A 20,709-nucleotide genomic window follows, 5' to 3' on the forward strand; every position below is an offset into this window, starting at 1 on the left:
TTATGCATTCTGAAAGTTAGGACTTGTTGTGAACTGTTGATTTACAGACCTTACTGGATACAAATTAAAAATCAATTTTTTGTATTTTTATGAAAACTTACAATTTAGCAAATGGAATGAAGTTAACAGTATAATTATTTGTAAGAATAGACCAGCAACCTCATTTTCAGTGATGATATAAAACTGGATAAGAAGAAAGGTCACTATATTTCACTAAGCATTCCAGCCCTTCTTCCCAGAGGTTGAACCAGGATTGTTAATTCTCTCCGCTTGGTGGAGTAAGCCTTCCAGGAGCAGGGTTGAAATCCTAGTGAGCAGCGCAAGAGAAATCAAATAGTACTTGTCCATTGGATATGCATTCAAGAGTAGCATGAATTTTAGGTTCTAGGGAGGACCTTCTTTCACTCCATATTCCACCCATCAATTCTCTGACTGCTCCCCCAAAAAGCATATTTATTCAATAAGAAAAACTGAGAGGAGAAGACATTGAAGACTAATTTTTTTCATTTGTAGTGAATGTTTCTTACAACTGTTCTGAACCAGTTCCAGACATCTGAATCTATTTTTCAGAATGTGGCTCATGTTAGAAAATATAGTTTCCAGATGGAACTATGGTCAGCCTTGGTTAATCCGAATCTGTTTGCAAACTCCATTAGAAAACACGCCCACCCCATACCCTCATGTGCACGTGCAAACACACACCTGTGCATGCACACAGTCGGTTCTGCATTTGCTGTGAACTTTTTGAGATTGCTGCCCTATGTGTGCATGCCCAAGTACACAAACAGAGGAGATTAATTTTGTGGCTAGAAAGATGTTGCATTGAAGTGAAAGGACAAACTTGGACTTGCAACTTCCTGCTAAAAATAATCTAAACAACTCCAAATACATTATTATGCGATGTTTTAAAAGTTTGGATCATAGCCGTTTAGGAAATTTTGCCCTCAACACCTTTTATGGTGTCAGAGTAACTGAATTACATTCAGTAGCTCAATCTTACAGATAACTTAATATTTGCATTTACTTGTGAATTTTCTTTGATGCCTCAGTGTGTGGTCTCCTAATTCAAAACCATCACTTTTTTCCCCCTCTTTGTGAACATGTTTTTAAACTTAGCACATTATAAAATCTGTTTTTATTTAAGAAATATTAAGTGCTTATTATTTGCAGGTACTGTTTTAAGAGTTAGGGATGTAAGGATGAGGAAGAAAGACATGGGTAGAATTTTAATGTGACTTTATGAGGTAGTTTAAAAAATAAGTAATTACCTAAATCTAAGTATATGCTTTTGGTAGGAGAAAGCATAAGCTTATTTCTCCCAGGAGAAAGAAATCAAAGCAAAAATCTTAAAAAGAATATAATCTTTTTTCTTTAACTTAAAACATAGGAGTCTGTGTTCTAAAGAAGCTTTTTGAAGCTCAGGAAATACATCATCAGTATTAATCTTAGCATCAAGATATATATCTGATTCCAGCTTTCATCTTAATTTTTAAATTTATCACCTAATGGTAAAAATGGATTAAAAAAATAACACTCCATATTGGATATTGTTATGAATTTCCGAGTATATCTTTTTAAGTTCTGAATCTACATCAGACTGGCTCTATGTTTAAAAACTTACTTAGCATACCCTTGCCTCTTGTAGAGTCCTTTGGAGCAGATATTAAAATGCTGTATTTAACAATGAAATTTGTTAACATTTCCCCAACAACTGTAAGAAACTGTTTGAAAGTTGGAGCACCAAATCTAGTTAGTCCCAGGCATGCCATGTCTTCTTGGTGCAAATATAGACCCTGTGTTTATCCACTAGAGAAACATTCAGTGCAAGCCTCATAGGCTTGCTCTCCACCCTGTAGTATGAATCAGAGTCTGTGCAGAGTGTTTGGCATTGCTGATCTGAGTGTTGGCTTTGCACCAGAGTCACAAGCTTTTGGTAGGAAGAAAAGGGTGTATTTTCTTTGAAAAAGTGTCTAGTACCTTCCCCCCTCCTGCCGCTTTTGATTAATAGTCTCAGTCAATGCCTGCTATAGGCAACAGTTATTTTTACCCTAAGTGGTGTGAAAATAATTGGATGGAACATGTCTGATGAGCCTACGGATTTACAGGTTAAATGGGAGCTGCTGCAGTGTGGCCCAAAGACTTAGGATGCCACACTGGGGGGCGGGGCACAGAGTGTTGGCACCTCTGTTGGCCCTGGTCACTTGACCACTTATAGGGCCACTCTGATTTACAATGAAGTGTGGTAAGGACATTCCTGAACTTCCCTGTTGTTGACAGTCAAACAGGGATGGTTGTCCAAGCATACGGTAGTTGAATTGAGGTTTTAAGTAAATTAACAAACCAGACCATTATTTTGTTGAACCTCATTGTTTCTCTTGATCTGATAAATTGAGTTTGTTGCATTGTGGTCTCGTTGTTCTACTAAGTGTAGAAAGGAAGCAGCATCCCTGGAGCAAGGATAACTAGAGTGCATACAACTACATGTAAATTCTAAATAGCATAGTAGAATAATTATGTAAATTGAATATGCAGTGATGAAGGTAATAGGGGGTTTGGGTTATGTTAGTACTGGGTTTGAATTGCCGTAGCAGTTTGCTTTTAAGCACTGGAATACAACAGTGGCAATTTTGTTTTGCAAAATGTTATGTGATACCAGTTATTTCCATCCTTGAATAAGTTAACTTGATGAATTTGTTTATACAGAAAATAATTTTCCTACAGAGAGCTAAAATACAGGGAATAAACAGAACTGAAATGAAAAATTTAGCACAGAACTGCTCACATCTTTACTCCGCAGCCCTGTATGCCGTATCATTGCTGTGTTGTACAAACAAGTGTGCTGTTCTTTGAGCTGGAGGTAAAGGAAGCGGCCCGAGGGTGCTCTGGCTTTCTCTGTGCTGTGTCACTGTCAGGGAGAGAGCTTGGTCTGCATCACTTACACTCACCATGGTAAAGGACATGTGAAGGCTGGCTCTTGTCAGGAGCTGATTTTCCTTGTGTGTCTCCTCACTGCCTGGCACCCCATCTTGTTCTGTTAAATGGCAGAAGCTTGAATTTGTGACCATTCCCAGAGAACTGGCCTTTTTGACAACTAAAATATGATCATACATGTCTTTCCTCTGCAGGAGGACCTAAAAGAATCTGCCCAGAAACTGTTACATAGAGTGGTGGTGAAGCAGGAAAAGATGTACAGCATCACAGAAAAAGACATGTAAAACCTTGATGAGAAAAACAGGCCACATTCCTATTCTCTAATCTGGCTGTATCTTTTTTCCCTTTCCCGTTTTATGTTAAATATGTATTTTTTCTATCGATTTTTCTAGTGTTCTCCCCAGTTGTCCTTACAGCTTTCAGATATTCGTTGTTAATATTGAAAATCACAGCGAAAACATTTGTGGGTTGGAGAGGATGCCATTTTGCATATGGAAGGATTCATGGAGCTGGAATATGAGGATTTGCATCCTTTTCAATGCATTTTCTGTTGTGCATGCATGTGCCTTGTGAGATGAGAAAGAATTTGGAGGAAGTGCTTCCTTTGAATGACTCTTGAAGGATTTAATGGTCCATTTAGCTATATAAAGATTCTTTGAATGTACAGAAAGAAGGGAACTTGGCCAAAGATTGTGACTTGACTACTGAAGCTTAAGTTAAATGAAACAACACACACTTGCTGCTAATGCAGTTTCTAAGAATGCCTTTCATTCCTTGCTCTATACTCTGTCCCTAGTACTAAACTTAGTAGAAAACTAAAATGTTATTTTTCAATTAAGAGTGAAGTTTTATTTTTACATACTACTCTTATTTTTAAAAAATACATATGGTACCAGAAACATGTGAGGGTGCTTTTTGCAAATCATACTATCATTATCATTAATAGTAATATTATTTATGTAGCAGCTTTCTCTGAGAAACTCAGCTTTTCAAATATTGTTTTCTCAGTTACGAGCTTACAGAGTAGCACCGTTTACCTGAGAAATACTTTACTCAGCCACCAAGTCCAATGGTGGTGTATTTTTATAAACTAATACATATTTTATGGTGTACTCTTGTATATGTAAAATATCTTAATAGAGATCAGGCACAAAAGTAACCCATTGTGCTAGTTTTGGTAGCAAGTACAAAAACCTAGATAGTCAGATATCTTCCTGTCAGGTACATGGGTAATAAAATAAATTAAATCCTCAGCCTTTCTTTGATTTTGTTTTTGTAGCTGTCCTGATGATTTTTTTATTCTTTATTTTACTCACATGCTATGATTTACTCTTGATGCAAGACATTGGACATTTGGAAAGACAGAACTAAATGTTTTGCACCCTGTGCCTGTGGAAGAGGGTAGAGATTTCTTATATGTGTGATGATAAATGAATCTTTGAGCCCTTTCAGTGTTGGTGCCCATGAACATAGTGTGGCTCTGTCTCCCGACCTGTCCTACTGGTTCATTAAATCCAAGCTTGTGCTCCCTTTCCTGCTGTCTCAAAGGCTGTCTTTTCTTCAACAAAAGGACCATACGATCTTTTCAATCCCGAATCCTCCTTTCCTTTAGGGTAACCACCTCAAGGCCTTCCTTTTGCCAGCCAGCATCAGTTGCCCCATTGTGGCCCTTCCTCTATTTAATTTCATCTTAAACCGACTGAGTAAGCAGGGTGAGAGAGTCATCAGCCGCTTTTAGTACAGACCCCGGTGTCTTTGACATGTGTGGTTTGGTTCATATCCACCAAGGGAAGAGATTGCCTAATAATACTGACCTTGAAAGCAAGTTTGCCAACTCATGGTCTGTGCCAGATGCAGGGTGGGCTACATTGGGCCTGCTGGAAATTTGTTTCTGCCCATCCAGTGAACTACAGTGGACTCCAAAGCAGTGGCCTTGTTGCCACTTTGGTTTATATGGGAGAAGGTGGTGTAGATCCCACTTTCAACTTCCACTGCACCTATCAAATGGAAGTTCAGATGTGAGGAGGCCGTGAGCCACAGTGGGATGTTAAAGGGCGATTTTTCTGGAGACACATTCCTTGAAAGTCCTAAGTGGAATTTTCGGGTGGAGCATATGTTGCCATACAGTAGATGTGGTTATGATGTTAGGGCTGGCAGGTAAAGAGCAGAAGGAATCATAGGCTGATTTTATCTTTTATTTAAATAAGTCTATATATGTGAAAATGAAATGCTGTTGAAAAATGAAATTCTGTACAAATGCAGTTTGCACCTGATATGTAAAGATCTTTATGTTAGTTGTCTTCTGCCTGGACGAAGGCAGTCTTCGGGTGCTTGTGCAAAGATACTGTGCAGAGCATCAGTCATCTGAAATGCCAGCCCTGAATTCAGCCACATTTATGTGGAAGTCTATGTGACTTAGCATTCAGACGTTAAATAGGAAATGGAGAGTGCAAATCAAGAAAAAAGACACTGTTCTTTTTTTTTTTTAAGTTAGACAACACCCTTAAACTTCCATAGAATACTAATTTTATGTGTAGGCCTGACTTCTGTAGGAATAATATAATTTTGTGGGAGTTTGGTTTCTTCTGTTGGGGTGGATGGTGATATTTTCTTCTTTGTTGTTTTTACCATTTATTTAATCTGCCAAAGTCTCATCTCACCTGAGGCACCTGATTGAAATGTGGGTGGGCAGCATGGTTCATTTGTTGTGTTAGCCTCCCTGGCAGATTGGAGACCATAATGATGAATCTAGGGAGGGGGTTCTGACTGCCAGAGTCCCCCTTCCTACTTCATAGGACTGCTGTGCATGAATAAGAGCGGCATCTTAAAATGTGGCACAGGGAGTCAAATGCGTGCCCTATAGTTTGGCACTTGGAAAGATACACTATGATAAAAGGCCATTGAAAGGCCTATTTTTCGTACCAGTTTTGTAGTGTCTGATTGGTTTAATTCTTTATGTTATATCTAGGAAATGGAGAGTGTGAATCAAGAAAAAAGGCACTTTTTTTTTTAAGTAAGACAACACCCTTAAACTTCCATTAGAATACTAATTTTTATTTGTAGCTTTGACTTCTATAGGAGCAATATAATTTCGTGGGAGTTTGGCTTCCATTATAATGCCAGGTGATGCCACATAGCCAAAGTGTTAATGTCTGTATTAAGCTTCTGTGATCAGATAACACATTAGCTAACTAGACTTCTTTTCCATGTTACTTCTGGCAGATCTGAATTTAATCCATAAAACTCGGTAACTTGTAGATTTTCTTTCCTTCCTTCCTTCCTTCCTTCCTTCCTTCCTTCCTTCCTTCCTTCCTTTCTTTCTTTCTTTCTTTCTTTCTTTCTTTCTTTCTTTCTTTCTTCTTTTTTTTTTTTTGAGACAGACTCGCTCTGTTGCTCAGGCTGGAGGGCAGTGGCATGATCTCGGCTCACTGCAACCTCAGGTTCAAGCAATTCTACTGCCTCGGCCTCCCTAGTAGCTTGGGTCTACAGACGTGCACCACCACGCCCTGCTAATTTTTGTATTTTTAGTAGAGTTGGGGGTTTCACCATGTTGGCCAGTTTGGTCTCAAATGCCTATCCTCAAGTGATCTGCTTACCTTGGTCTCACAAAGTGCTGGGATTACAGGTGTGAGTCACTGCACCCAGCCCCAGGTGACTTTTTTTTTTGAGACAGGGTCTTGCTCTGTCATCTAGGCCAAAGTGCAGTAACACAGTCTCAGCTCACTGCAGCCTCGGCCTCCTGGGCTCAAGCAGTCCTCCCTCCTCCCACCTCAGTCTCTCTTTTTTTATTTTTATTTTTTGATTCTTTCAGATCCAGACCTACAGAGGCTTTTTTGTATTTTTTATAGAGATGAGGTTTTGTCGTGTTACCCAGGCGGGTCTCGAACTCCTGGCCTCAAGCGGTCCACCTGCCTTGGCTTCCCAAAGTGCTGGGTTTACAGGCGTGAGCCAATGTACCCAGCCAGTGACTAATTTTAAAGAACTTAAAACATTTATTAATAATTCTTCATTGAACTTGTACATTTATTGCCCATCAGTAAAACAGAATTCTTCCCTCTTCCTTTCCTGCTAACAGCTCTCCTCTTTCTTTTTCAACTAGAAGAGTAGGGTAAAGAATTTGTGTCTGGGGCTTAGGAGTTGAGGGTGGCGAGGCACCTGCTTGGAGTGAAGCACGTGGGTGCCAGGCCAGATGCCTGAGAACCGAGGGTGCCTGAGGCTGCTGGGTGCAGGATTGCAGACCTCTGGGCAGCGCACTGAGCACTAGTGGGGCCTTCGCCAAAAGGTTGCTGGGTGTCTTGGTGTGAAGTTGTTGACCTCTGGGTTTATTATCTGCCATTCAGAGTTTGATTTGTCCCCTTCCTCATTAGTTTATTCTGTCGTCTGCATTTTATTACATTCTAGTTTAGCTGTTAAATTTTAGTCTTAGAACTTTCTTTAAAATTTTTATTTTGTGGGGTTGATTTTACTCTATGATGTACCAGATTTTATGCTGCTTTAATTGGCTTTTTAGAACTTCATACTTTATCTTTTTTTAGTTTGCCTTTTTGTCTTTTAATTTTATTTTTCATTGTCTAAAAAACTTAACCAGATAGTAGACAGGGCTTAAAGGAAATCTTCTGCTCTTAAGTTGAGAGGCTAGACACTCTGCTGTGCCGGTATTGAGCCCTTAGCCTCTACCATCTAGCTGTGTATTTTAGTGTGGCAGCTCAGATCATTTTAGAGTTGTATTTTGTCACAAACACCCTGCATCATATTCTGTGTGGCATCCCATGCCACAAAAACATCTCTTTTACTTCTTACGCATTAGGTTCATTTCTTTATTCAAAAGTCTTTTCAGGATATAAAGTGTAAGAATATGCTTTAATACCTTTCACTCTTCAAAAAGATTATAATGTAACATTTTGGAGAAGCTTGAGTCTCTGAAAACAAACCTGGTTAATTCTCATGATTTAAGCCTCAAGGTTAATTTTTCCCAATATGGTGAGAAACTTCATTAACTTATCCCATCTGAAGAGACTGATTAAGAACTCCTTCCCATTGTCCAGACATTCTCATTAGCTGACCATATTCCCATCACATTTGGGTCCACAATGTGGTTCTTTTTCAAGTTTTCTTTCTGTTCAGGACTTAGATCTATTAGGCCGACACTAATCAATGTTTAACTGTGTTCTCTTTTGTAATAAATCAGGGCAGCTACCTGGCTTTCTAGTAAATTATGGCCGTTTGTATCAAGCTTTGTTTAGAAAGCCAACAGAAGGAATTGGTTATCTATACTGAATCCATCCAACCCCATTTCAGGTAACAGCACTAGGCCGTCCTTACGAACTTAGAGTTGTAAGCTGAACATGCCTCCCTGCATAAAGGTAGATTGCCTAGACTATCTCTCCAGGCGACAAATATTGCTCTCTGAATATAAAGTTTGTGTTCTTCTAATGCCTGCTTCTAAGAGTTTGCATTAAGTTGGTGTATGCCTTGGTGCCACTGGGGGTGACTGCAGAACTTAAGACCTTGGTCACTTAGCTATGGACCCTGAGCACATCCAACTACCCACCAGTGTAACCCAATTCTCATGATGAAATGTGAAATGTAAGTAAGGCTGGAGGAGGAGCAGTGGCCCCTCACACCTCCAGCAGCATCCTCAGAAAATGTTCTCCATCTGATTACAAGGGCTTGTCTAAAATGAGGAGTAGATGGCTGTGTATCTCATTGTCTTGCTTCATGAGCGGATGGCTCTGTGTCTCAGTCTCTAGCCTCATGAGTGGATGGCTCCGTGTCTCTTTAGCCTCACAAGTGGATGGCTCTACGTCTCTCTAGCCTCGTGAGTGAATGGTTCCCCGTCTCTCTAGCCTCATGAATAGATGGCTCCGAGTCTCTCTAGCCTCACAAGTGGATGGCTCTGCATCTCTCTGGCCTCTGGAGAGGTTGGCTCCGCGTCTCTCTAGCCTCATTAGTGGATGACTCCACATCTCTCTAGCCTCGTGAGTCGATGGCTGCGTGTCTCTCTAGCTTCTCTAGCCTCAGGAGGGATGGCCTGCTTTTTGGTCATTATCAGTAATGATGTGAGATAAGGATCACAAAAGAAGTTTGTGAGTATGGAGGCAAGGTATGTAGATGGTATTCTTTTCTATTGGTTTTTTAAAAAATGCTAGGTTTCACTATGTTTTTGAACTTTAGCCCGATTTTACTGAGCTTTATAGGCGTTTCATCAAGAATATGGGGGCTTCTTATATGAGTTAATGAGAAAAATATTTAGAGTAGTACCTGGTACATACCCAGGGCTATGTATGTTTCCGCTGTTGTTATTGCTGTTACTTGTACTGTTGTAACTAGACCAGTTAACAATTATAAGTAACCTACCAGAGTAGGCTCTAGAAATGCAAACATAATAAGACACAGTTTCTTCTCTGCTTGAGCTTACATGATCGTTGGAGAAAGACACACATATAGTGCTTTGATTTTAATACATTGCAGTAATGTTACCACCAATTTTTGTGTATTTTATATATCCCTTGTATGGGGTACATCTTGTGACATGTGGGTGGAGTGAGGAGATCATGTCTGAATCAGACCGTGGTGATTAGAAAATGCTTCTTGCAATGAGTGGTGTCCACGCTGGGTCTTGCAGATGAGTAGGTTGGGATAAAAGTGTAAGTAGAAGAGATACATGTGTGTTTTGGGGAATAGTTCTGTATTCCTGGAAGCATAAGAGGCAAAGGGTCTGGTACACCCATATGGAGAATCTCAGACATTATATGTAGAGGTTTGAAACAGAGGAATGCCCCAGTCAGATTTGCATTTCAGCTGGTTACTCTGGTGACTTGAGATGAGTTTTCAGGTGATGTTTTGGTGGCATTACCATGATGCTGAGGTGGGAAATATAGGAGACAGAGCAGGTTTAGGAGAGGAATAAGGGCAGACATGATTTCTTCAGTGCTGGTGCCATTCAGGGCTGGAATTTACAGGTGTTCCCTGCACATGGCCTAGTTATTCTTCCAACTCACAGGCTGCCATGTGGCTGTCGGCCTGAGCTAGGCCCATGAGTAGCCATCACTGCAGCTGTTAGAGGAGTCTTGTGGTTCTGTATCTGCGTCAGGCAGCTCAGTGGCCTTATCTTCAATATTGCAATGTTGGTTTAAGGGATGTTACTTCTTAAAGATATTCTCATCCCCCCTACCTAGAACAGTGGCTCTTTTCATACATTCCAGCTTCTGTTGTAATTTGGAAGGGGAATATATGTCTGTGTTTTGGGTTTGACATTATAAAAGACTAGTTTTGACCCTTACAGATATAAATGATAACTATGCAGGTGTTCTCTATGTCCTTTCTCCACCGGTCTGATGTTGTATAGCCCTGCATATGGGGCGTGAGGGTGATGAGGCAGTGGGCAGCTGTTGTGATTAATAGCCTGGGTGGGAAATGATATGTGTCTGAACTAAAGCAGTGGTCATGGGCATGGGGAGGAGTGCACTGTGAGTCTGTTTGCTTGCTTATTCTTTTAGCTAGTGCTTAGGAATGTTGATGAAGGCTCTTCCTTCTATGTACGTTGCTTGGATGAAGTCATCCTCAGTGAAGGTGGGGTCCTGTCTGTAAGTCTCTGCAGTTGAATCTGCTCAAATGGGTCTGAGCCATGACCAGAGAATACTTCCAGACTCAGCTGCTTGTTTTTCACATGGGTGTGGATGTTAACTATCTGTGCCATTTTCTCATTTAAACCTCATAATAAATCTTGGAAGACTGTATAAATATTAACCTTATTTTACAGATGAGGAAACTGAGGCTCAGACAAATTAAGTAACTTATCCATGGTCACAGCCTATAAATGACAGTTCGAACTGGAACTAAGGTTTGTCTTGACTCAAATCAGTGCTCATATCCACCATTCTAGATTACCTTTGTTTGTTAAAAGAAAAATCTTGACTTGGATATTTTTGGGCAAAGCAGTATTAATACAACACTTAGTTGAAAATCTCAATTAGCTTATTGCAGAATAGTAGCAAAGGCAATTTAATTTACATAACTTAATTTTGTCCTTGATGGAAATGTTGTAGGGTGGACACTGAAGATTTTGTTGCTTTTTTGACTTCCTAGAGTGTTCTTTGATTTGTATATTGATGGATGGAAATGCTTAGCTGACCGTTAACAACATGAATAGTGCAAGGTCTGATCAGTTTAGAAATCTTTCCATACTCAGATCTGGGATAAGTGCTTCCCTTGTCTACAGGCTTTTTGTCTAAACATTTGGAGAGGGCCTGTCTGACTTTCAGCTATCTTAGAGGTTCCATGCAGTTCATTCTTGGGAAGGGCAGATGGAAAATCATTAGCACTTCTCTCTTTCAGCAAATTGATGTTTCCTCAAACCTGGGCTCTGGTGGGTTTCCAGATAGTAAGTCTTTTACTCCTGTAGGACCATGCATGCAGGGCCTGGCAGCCCTCTAAATTAAACCGTGTACTTCGCTCTGGTATGGAGAGGTCACCATGAAAAGCGCGAGCTGCCAACTCACTTTACCTGGCAGTGGTTCAACTCTTTGACAGGCCTACCTCTGATTTAAACAAATTTGAGAAATATGTAAAGTTTTGGAAGCAGTTTTGCACTGATTTGATAAAAGAAACCACAAAACACTGCAGCGCAGGTGTTGAGAATGTTTGAAAGCTGATTGAGGGAAGCAGATGGCTTTAGTCAGTGGCATCCAGCCAAAAGAGCAGGTGCTGGTCATGTGACCGCTGGTTACCAGGGTAATCTGATTGCTCTTGGCGTGCAGATGAAAGGAAAGGGGCCCAGTGTTCAGCTGTAGTATTGTATAATTTGTGGCAGTTAGAGCGGAAATAAATGCTGGAAATGGAACCTCATAGTAGGGGAGACTTCTGTCCATGTGTAGCGTAAACACTAGGACAGTTGGATGAGGAACGGTTGTATGGATTTCTTTTTTAATTTTAAAAATATTGTGTTTTCTGTGGATCTTTTGGAGACAAAGTTTTTAGAGCACTGCCTTTTTCTTTTCTTTTAAATAAAAATAACTTTTTAAACCTAACTGCCATTTGCTATAATCTTGAATTGTTATTTTCTTATGTAGCTATTTACTATGCTAAAATGTTAACAAAATTAAATAAAACTCTGAGTATTAAGAATAACTAGTTTAAGATGATCAAATATTTTATTTAGTTGAAAAAATACATTTTAGGTGTGTGATGAGTACTTTAGTAACAATACTTTTGAAATATTTTACATGACGTATGCTTTTTTCTAAAAGCCTATAGATATCCTGGCTTCTTCCTTTTGTAGTAGCTGAGGGTAAAAACATGCTGTTTAATGTATTCTGTCAGCACTTTTTCCTGAGAACTTACAAACTTCAATAAATAAAATTTTTGAAGGTTTTTGAAATACAGCTTTTGTTTTTCACAATTTATTGGAATTTGAGGCTCCCTAGAAATATTTTTTAAAAAATCATTACTGAGGTTGGATTATTTTCAGTGTTGGATAACAAATAGTAATTGGTGTTAGAAAATTTGGAGCTGATGGCTGGGCACAGTGACTCAACGCCTGAAATCTCAGCACTTTGGGAGGCCGAGGCAGGTGGATCACCTGAGGTCAGGAGTTCAAGACCAGCCTGACCAACATGGTGAAAGCCCGTCTCTACTAAAAATACAAAATTAGCTGGGCATGGTGGTGCATCCCTGTAATCCCAGCCACTTGAGAGGCTGAGGCAGGAGAATCGCTTGAACCTGGGAGGCGGAGGTTGCAGTGAGCCGAGATCATGCTGTTGCACTCTAATAGCCTGGGCAACAAGAGCGAAACTCTGTCTCAAAAAATAAAAAAAAATTGGAGCTGATTTGGAAATAGAAATGGAAGGTAGCGCTAAATAAAGTCAGGTAAAGGTTCTAGAGGTAATGGCAAATGTAAAACATTTTTTTCTTGAAGTTTATATCTTTTGTCTTACATAATATTCAAATTCTAATAACATTTGTCAGCAACATACTATGAAACATGCACTTTATTAGGGTTGCTTTACTGTATTTTTATATTTCAGAGAACTGTCTTTCAAAAAAAGGGCTAATTGTGATTATCTCAAAAAACATAGCACCAAAATAAAGCTTATATTTAATTAAGAACACAGCACTAACTAAAATTATGTACAACAGGAAATTGCTATGTATTTTGATTATATTCTAAAAGATTATAAGTTGAACAAAAATGTAACTGGATGGTATAAAAGAGGATACTTTCTAGTACTGGTCAAAAGAATACTTAAATAAGTGTGTAAAACTGTCCACAAAAGACACAAAGAGAAGATCATGATATCATTTTTCATGACAATTAAAGTGTTCTGTACCTTAAAAATTTGATAGCAAAACTACTTCTTAATCTGATTTTTTATTATGGCTTGATATACTGGCAGGCATTTTGCACAAATGTACTATGTGTGGTATTAGTTTTTGCATGCAGTTTATTTTTAATTAGGTCATATATTTGCTAAAAGTCATTAATATGGAGTTTTGCCAGGAAAACTTAATTGGGAGTTGCATTTAACTGAAAATACCCAATATGTATGGATTTATCAGTTGTCATTGATACTTTTGGGATATTAATGTGGGAAATATAAGAGACATGCAGAAACACATTAAAAGTGAACACTAAGCGATCCACTTTAAATTCTAGTAATAAGAAACCTGACTCAGAAGCAAGTGCTTTGAAGAAAAAGGTCAACAAGGGAAAAACAGAAGGTTCTGAAAATTCAGACTTAGACAAAACACCCCCACCATCTCCTCCTCCTGAAGAAGATGAGGACCCAGGTGTTCAGGTAATAAAATTATTGTGATCCCCAAGCCTTGGTTATTTAGCATGGGTAACTCTAGCCATGTATGAAGTACATAAGACCTCCCCTATCTTGTTATAGAGATGCTCTTGAGATGTCTTTATTGTAGTCTGGAACATTATCTCCATAGCGATTCGGGGAGGGGGAGCGGGCATGGAACAAGAAATTATACTCCTGACAAGAGTGGGTTCGTTTTGCTATCTTTGACTCTATAATTAATAAGGCAAAGATTCTTCATTTATTTCTATAAATGTATATTTTGCTGTTTATGTTATTAACATATTGGTTAACATATTGTTAATATACTGGCTCATATAAAGCTTCATTCACATTTTTAAATTTCTCTGAAGTTTGGTTGATTGTCACTTTTTTTAATTTTGCAGAATTAAAAATCAAGATATAATTTGTAGTAGCCTGTCTAAAGTTTCTGACATCTGACACTCAAAGTTGAGATATAGTCATGTAATCTAATTCGTGTAATACTAAAGTTTCTATGTACAAGCCAGTGACTTTCCAAATAGCAACTCTGCAGAATATTTTCCCGACTTTAGGAGAGTTTTATAGGAATGAATTGAAATGCTAACCCTGAAGTACACGTGAGGAATGTAGGTTCTTGTGTGTAAAGCACACTGCCTTCACTGATTGGACTGAGAAGGACCCTTACACGTGACAGTTAAAAATTATTTCCTTGTTAGGTTCCCTGGAAGCATGCCAGTGTGGTCCACTGGGATGGCTGGGAATGTAACTTATGTGAATGACATCTAAGTTGTCAAGGAGCAGTTACTGAAGAGTTGTCCTGGAGTAGGAAGCCAGCCTCTAGAAGCTTACTGGACTTTTTCTTATTTAGTACACACTCAGGACTTTCCACCTGTACCCCCACCAGTCAGAAACAAAGTATTTGTAGTGTGCAGCTCTGTTCCAAAGAATTTCAGATATTTTTGGCTTTGGCTTTTTGTTTGTTAGGGTAGAACTCCCTGATATCTACAACTTCACAGAATAGCCTTAAGCTAGACCTGAAAGGGAGGGAGAGAGAGATGAAGTGAATGAATATGTTTTGGTTTAGTTTGGTTTGGTTGTGTAACTAACAAAGTGATACCTTTGGCAGTGTGGGTTATTATGTAATTTTATTTTATACATCAACGGAAAGATATTGGGAAGGTAAGTAGTTATCATTTTTTAATTGCGTAGGCTGTTTTACAACTAAAGCGTTTTAATGATTTTTATTTTTTTACTGAGATCTGGTCTTACCGAATCAAGTGTTTTAATGATTTTGAGTTTTGTTTTTATCCTTAAGGGTATTTTCTCCTGATTTATGTTTGCTTAAAGTAGGACCTTTATGTCAATAGTATTTGGACAACGTTAAGAATTTGTTCACATCAGTAGAGAAAATTCTGTTATGTTATTCTTTCACAAATACTGCTGTTGTTTTTTAAAAAGTCTGTTTATATTAATTCAGACTCAGATGAACCTTATGAAATACTAGCTTTAGGGTTTTTTTTTCCTGCTGCATTTCAAATATAGAAAACTGCTAATCAATTCAAGTGAACATTGGTGTATCCTTTCTAATTGGCTAGGGCCCGTTATGTGTTCAATAGCTAATATGAGCAACCACACAAGATCTGACTTTGAAAGCTGTGTTTTCTGGGTATGTCTGACACAGGAAGTGATGCTGACTGGTTGTTTATTATGTTTCTTCCTGTAACACATGCATGAAGGGCTTAGCATTAAAATTCTTGAGTTTTGTGATTGATTTACTAAGGTACATGTCATATAATTTTTAACTCAAAATTGTGTCACAAGGTACTGCAACAGTGAGATCATGGAAACATTTAAATGTTCTATTTGTTATACCTGTTTTAAGTATCTTTTCTAAAGCAATCCAAGTTTAAAAAGTTGATCTATTATTTTAGTGTCAATTCAAAAGTTTTGAATTATGGTTTAAAGGCAGTTCTTACATTTCATTTTGACTCACAAAAATCTTTCAGGTAATAATAGTTTACCAGATCACAATAAAAACATATTATGTATTAAATAATTTAATTTTACATTGGGGAATTGTAAAAGGAACCTTGATACTCAAAATAAATGTAAGATCAATTATTATTTTAAAACTAGAGAAGCCACATAACATTAAAAATTTTTATAAAATTCAGTTATAATTGTATTTTGGGGTGTTTTTACATATGAAGTCACCTCGTATCCACTGCTAACTAACCCCATCACTATTGCACAGATCTATATCACAAAGTTGATATGAGGAGGAACTTACATTTTAAAAGTTATACTTACTGACTCATAAATTTCTATTTAAAAAGAAGAAAGCACCCTGTCTTATTGTACTGGATGGAACCCTTCTTTAACATCAGGGTGAGATTTAGCATAAAGTGGATTTGTCTTAGACCCTATCCAGTTACAACACTGTGACAGTGGGGTCTTAAGCAGGGAAACCTGATGAAACATTGCAGGTAGACCACTAGGAGCACATTACTTCTTACTGGAATGGCATAAAGATGGAAATGTAAATGAATCCATTTAAATTGAGTTAAATTGACATATCAAATGAAATACAACATATTATGCTAAATTTTGCAATATTAAAATTGTTCTTGATAATGGCCTTTTATATCTTGAAGAAATTGGTGGTCCAGAAGTGAGGAATGGTAAAGTGGGCATGAGAGCAGGAGTAAGTAGGTCAGCTTTGGAAAGAAAAGGGAAGCTGTACAAGGTAACTGGGCCATTTTTCTTTAGAAAGCTGGAGCTGATTAATGATGACTTTAGTCCTACTAATTACATCTCACATTATGTACCATGTACTGTTCTAAAAGTTTTGAATGAATTCCCTTATGCGATCTTCACGGTATTCATATGAGGTAGTTACTGTCATTAACCCCATTCTACAGACCAGGAGTCCAAGGTCCACAAAATTACTTGTCCAAGGTCACATGTTAAGAGTTGGGGCAAGTTCAAACAAGAGCACTTAGCTCTAGGACTTACAAGGTCAAATTGCCACCTGAGATGTGGGGAAGGATTGCAGATGGCAGGATGGAAGGATTGCAGACGGCAGATGCAGGATGGCAGAATACTCTGCTGGAATCTCTGTTTCCTCCACCTGGGATTGATCTGGGCAGTGCCAAAGCTTTGTCCTGTAGAGGAGGGTCCCAGGAGGAACCTCTGGCCCATGTCACTACTCCCTCCATGTAAGCCACAAGGAAGTCTCTTAATAAACTTTTTCTAGAATGGTCTCATATCAGAAAAGTACTTTGCACCTCTGTGGCCACAGCTGTATGTGGCTTGGAGCTAACAGTCTCTAACAATCCATTGATGATCATATTATACCGAGTTCGTATTGGGAACTGTCTCAAATCCCTTTTTAAGAGCAGGGAGAACATAAGATTAAAATCAATCAGTCCCACTCTTTGGGGAAAAGTACTGGGACTGTGTTTATCCTGACTTGAGAGATGGTAGTGCCTGTCTTGCCTTAGGTGCACACAATGGATATTTTGCCTCTCTCTGCCTGTCTCAACTTTAACATTCATGAGACTCTTTAAAAAGTTTTATTTCATAATTCTTAGAAAAAATTGTGTCAAAATTTTCCTCAATATTTTTATTTCTTCTATGTGCTTTGCAAACTCATTCCATAGGTTGTAATATTCTTGAATTCATTAGCAGCTTAAAACTTTACATGTGTCATTTTCAAATTTAGATTTCATATACATATATGAATAAAAAGGTTATTTCTCCTTATTTTTAATTAGCTTCCAAAATGAATTCTTTGACAAAACAGTTAAATAATATAGAATTATTCTGAATAGAGTTCAGAACCTCTTGTTCTGTTCCATTCGCTTCTCTCCCCGTCTTTATAGCTATTAATAATCTGTTGTGTGTCTTTTCAGATTTCTTATTTAACGCCATACACATATACATTCATTTTTTAGCAAATACTCATTGAGGCATAGAGAAGTAAACAAGATATACAGTCTTTTTGTCTTAAGAAGTTAATATATCGATGAACTGCACATCTAAATAGATACACAACATTTTTTATTTATCTTAAATAGAATCTTAAGCTACTTCTTGTTATGTGGCTTGTTTTTCTTCTTATTTTGCAATTTATCTTGCAGATATTCCCAAACTTCCTGGAAGTGAAAGTAGTGAGTCAAAGGTCTGCATGTTTAAGTTTTGATAGATAGGACCACATTGTCCTGCAAGGACTGTGTGGGTTGCATTTTGACCACAGGATTGTGAGAATACCCAGTTTGCCAGTAATCCTGCTAATACTGGCTATTACCAATCTTTTTAATTCTAACTACTATGGTAAAAATATTATATTTTAAAAAGTAAAATTACTTTTCATAGTCATTCGTTATGAATTTTGCCATTTAACCCTTCATCTCTTCAGAAATTTTCAGAGTATTTCTTTTAGGATCGAGATTAAAATACAAAAACCTTTTATTTAAAATGGCCTGAAATATCTGGGGCACCTTGGATAGTATTATAACAATATTTTAATAGAACTTCGTAATTTACAGATTATCTTCTAATGCACTGATTTTTTTTTTTGGACTTTTTATATGGGAAAAATGTTAAAATGTACAAAGGTAGAGGGAGTAGTATAATGAACCCCTATAGATTCATTAGCCAGCTCCAGTATTGCTGCCACTTTTGATGGACATACTGACTGACTGAGGAACCAGATTTGTTGTTATTTCCATTTTCCCAGTTGAAGGGCACGTAGCTGAGAGTGGCAGTGCTACAGCTGTCCCAGGCATCTGACCCCAGATTTCCACCCATTTCTATTGTATTTGTTACCACTGTGATCTTTTCACATCATTTATAGGATTAACATTATCACCTTTTCCTTAAGATTAATTAAAAAAAATTCATCCTTCCACTCTGTGCCATTATAAAGAACATTTTTCCTTTTTTTTTTTTTTTTTTTTTTGAGATGCAGTCTTGCTCTGTCGCCCAGACTGGAGTGCAGTGGCGCAATCTCGGCTCACTGCAAGCTCCACCTCCTGGGTTTGCGCCATTCTCCTGCCTCAGCCTCCCAAATAGCTGGGACTACAGGCGCCTGCCACCACACCCGGCTAAATTTTTTTGTATTTTTAGTAGAGATGGTGTTTCACCATGTTAGCCAGGATGGTCTCGATCTCCTGACCTTGTGATCCGCCCGCCTCGGCCTCCCAAAGTGCTGGGATTACAGGCGTGAGCTACCACGCCTGGCCACATTTTTCTTCTTAATCATTAATTTCAAGGCCACTGTGTTGGGTTTTTGTTTTAGAAGCGACGGTCCAGCAGACAGGTGAAGAGAAAGCGCTACACTGAAGACCTGGAGTTCAAGATTTCTGATGAGGAGGCAGATGATGCAGATGCTGCTGGGAGGGATTCCCCCTCCAACACCTCGCAGTCAGAACAGCAGGTTAGTACCAGATTTGTGGGATTTATGGATGCATTTTAAAGATGGACCGAAAATTTCATTGCTGCAATCTGAGAAGTGCAATGGAAGCATTGGACTTTCAGCAGGGGAACATCCACCTAATGTTGGATAATGTGCTATGGGAAATTCGTTGTTTAGCAGTATCTTTTAAAAAGCCCTGTTCACTGCAATTTATTTTTATATAAGCCTGTGATATGTAATTTGACACAATTTTGGAGGATTAATGGTCTATGCTGAGGAAGAGTCAGAGTTAGAATATAAGGAGGCTGAATATACCTCTGAGAATTCAGTGCTCTGGCTTCTGGGACTTTAATAAACCACTCAAGCTTGTCTCCTGCTGTTAGGCACTGTGAGAACCCCTTTATGAAATTACTGCCTTGTAGTACCCAGCAGGGTGTACTTTATTCTCTGTGCAATGTAAATGGTGGATAAAACAGTTTGTATAAAATATGGGTAGTGTAGGATTGATTATTGTAAAGATCTTTTTTAAAAAAATAATGCTTTTTTCTTACCATTACTGTACTTTAGTTAACAAACTGGTAACCCATTGAAAAGTATATTAAATGCACCTTTGCTTTTATTTGGTAATTTGTTCTATGTTAAGTTGTTACATAATGTTTTATGTGACCTCCATAGATAAATGATGCCTACTATAGCAGAATGATGAGTATATTTACCCCATGGGTATAGATGAAGAAAAGTTATATTTTTGACTGCTAACGTGCAGAGATTATTTTGTCTTGGTGGGTAGAATTTCGGATTGCTCTCTAGCTTTAGGAACCTAGGCTGGTCCATGTAATTAAACCGTATAATCATGAAGTAATAATAAGCACAAATCTTCCTTTTGCCTTTCAGTAGAGTGAGATTTTTGTTCCTTTCAGTTGTGTTTCTCACTGATAACTTTGTACCCAGTGACTTAAAAGGTGTGGAGGTGGTAGCAAAGGGGAATGATTTCTTGCTCTTATAGCTTAGGATGAGATGTTTTCTATTTGGATTGATTCACATGACTTTTTTTTTTAGGAATCTGTTGATGCAGAAGGCCCAGTGGTAGAAAAAATTATGAGCAGTCGTTCAGTAAAAAAGCAGGTGAGTGCCATTGGAGTGATTAAAATCTGTGAGGTGTATGTGACTTTTACAGGATTGTTGGCTTTGTAATTTTCTTTTAAAATTCTAATATCGTAAAATAAAACTTCTAGTAATATTTCTAATCCTGTCTAATTTATTAACCCAATATGAATCTTTGGGATATTTGACCCCAGATGAAATTAAAATATATCAAGCAGTCAGTGCTTTATTACACCATTCAGAGTGGACTAGAAACTCAAAAGTCTCCAAATAAATGTATGGGACTTTCAGAGTTGTAGACTGCCTTTTTCATAAATATTCATAAAAATCAAAACATGAATTTACTTCTAATCTCTCTTAGGAAGGTTCCCCCCTCTTTCATGTTAGGATGGAAATTCTGTTTGTCATTTTAGCAAGTAGGTGTTTTCTCTTGTGTTTTGTAACGTTTTCTCATATACAACTGAA

At 38.1% G+C, this 20,709-nt stretch overlaps 1 protein-coding gene across 5 annotated transcripts in view; it reads left to right on the forward strand.

Annotated features, from left to right (window-relative positions):
• Window positions 1-20,709, forward strand: part of CHD7 (chromodomain helicase DNA binding protein 7) — a 183,817-nt gene that overhangs the window by 97,801 nt on the left and 65,307 nt on the right. For all 5 annotated transcript variants that reach the window (XM_030795497.1, XM_030795499.1, XM_030795498.1 and 2 more), the window contains 3 exons: window positions 13,586-13,727; window positions 19,024-19,161; window positions 20,200-20,265. In XM_030795497.1, coding sequence (XP_030651357.1) covers window positions 13,586-13,727; window positions 19,024-19,161; window positions 20,200-20,265 — 346 coding nt within the window. The remainder of the gene's footprint in view (window positions 1-13,585; window positions 13,728-19,023; window positions 19,162-20,199; window positions 20,266-20,709) is intronic.

This window comes from Nomascus leucogenys, chromosome 16 (genome assembly GCF_006542625.1).
Source record: "Nomascus leucogenys isolate Asia chromosome 16, Asia_NLE_v1, whole genome shotgun sequence".
In the NCBI taxonomy this organism is placed as follows: Eukaryota; Metazoa; Chordata; class Mammalia; order Primates; family Hylobatidae; genus Nomascus; species Nomascus leucogenys.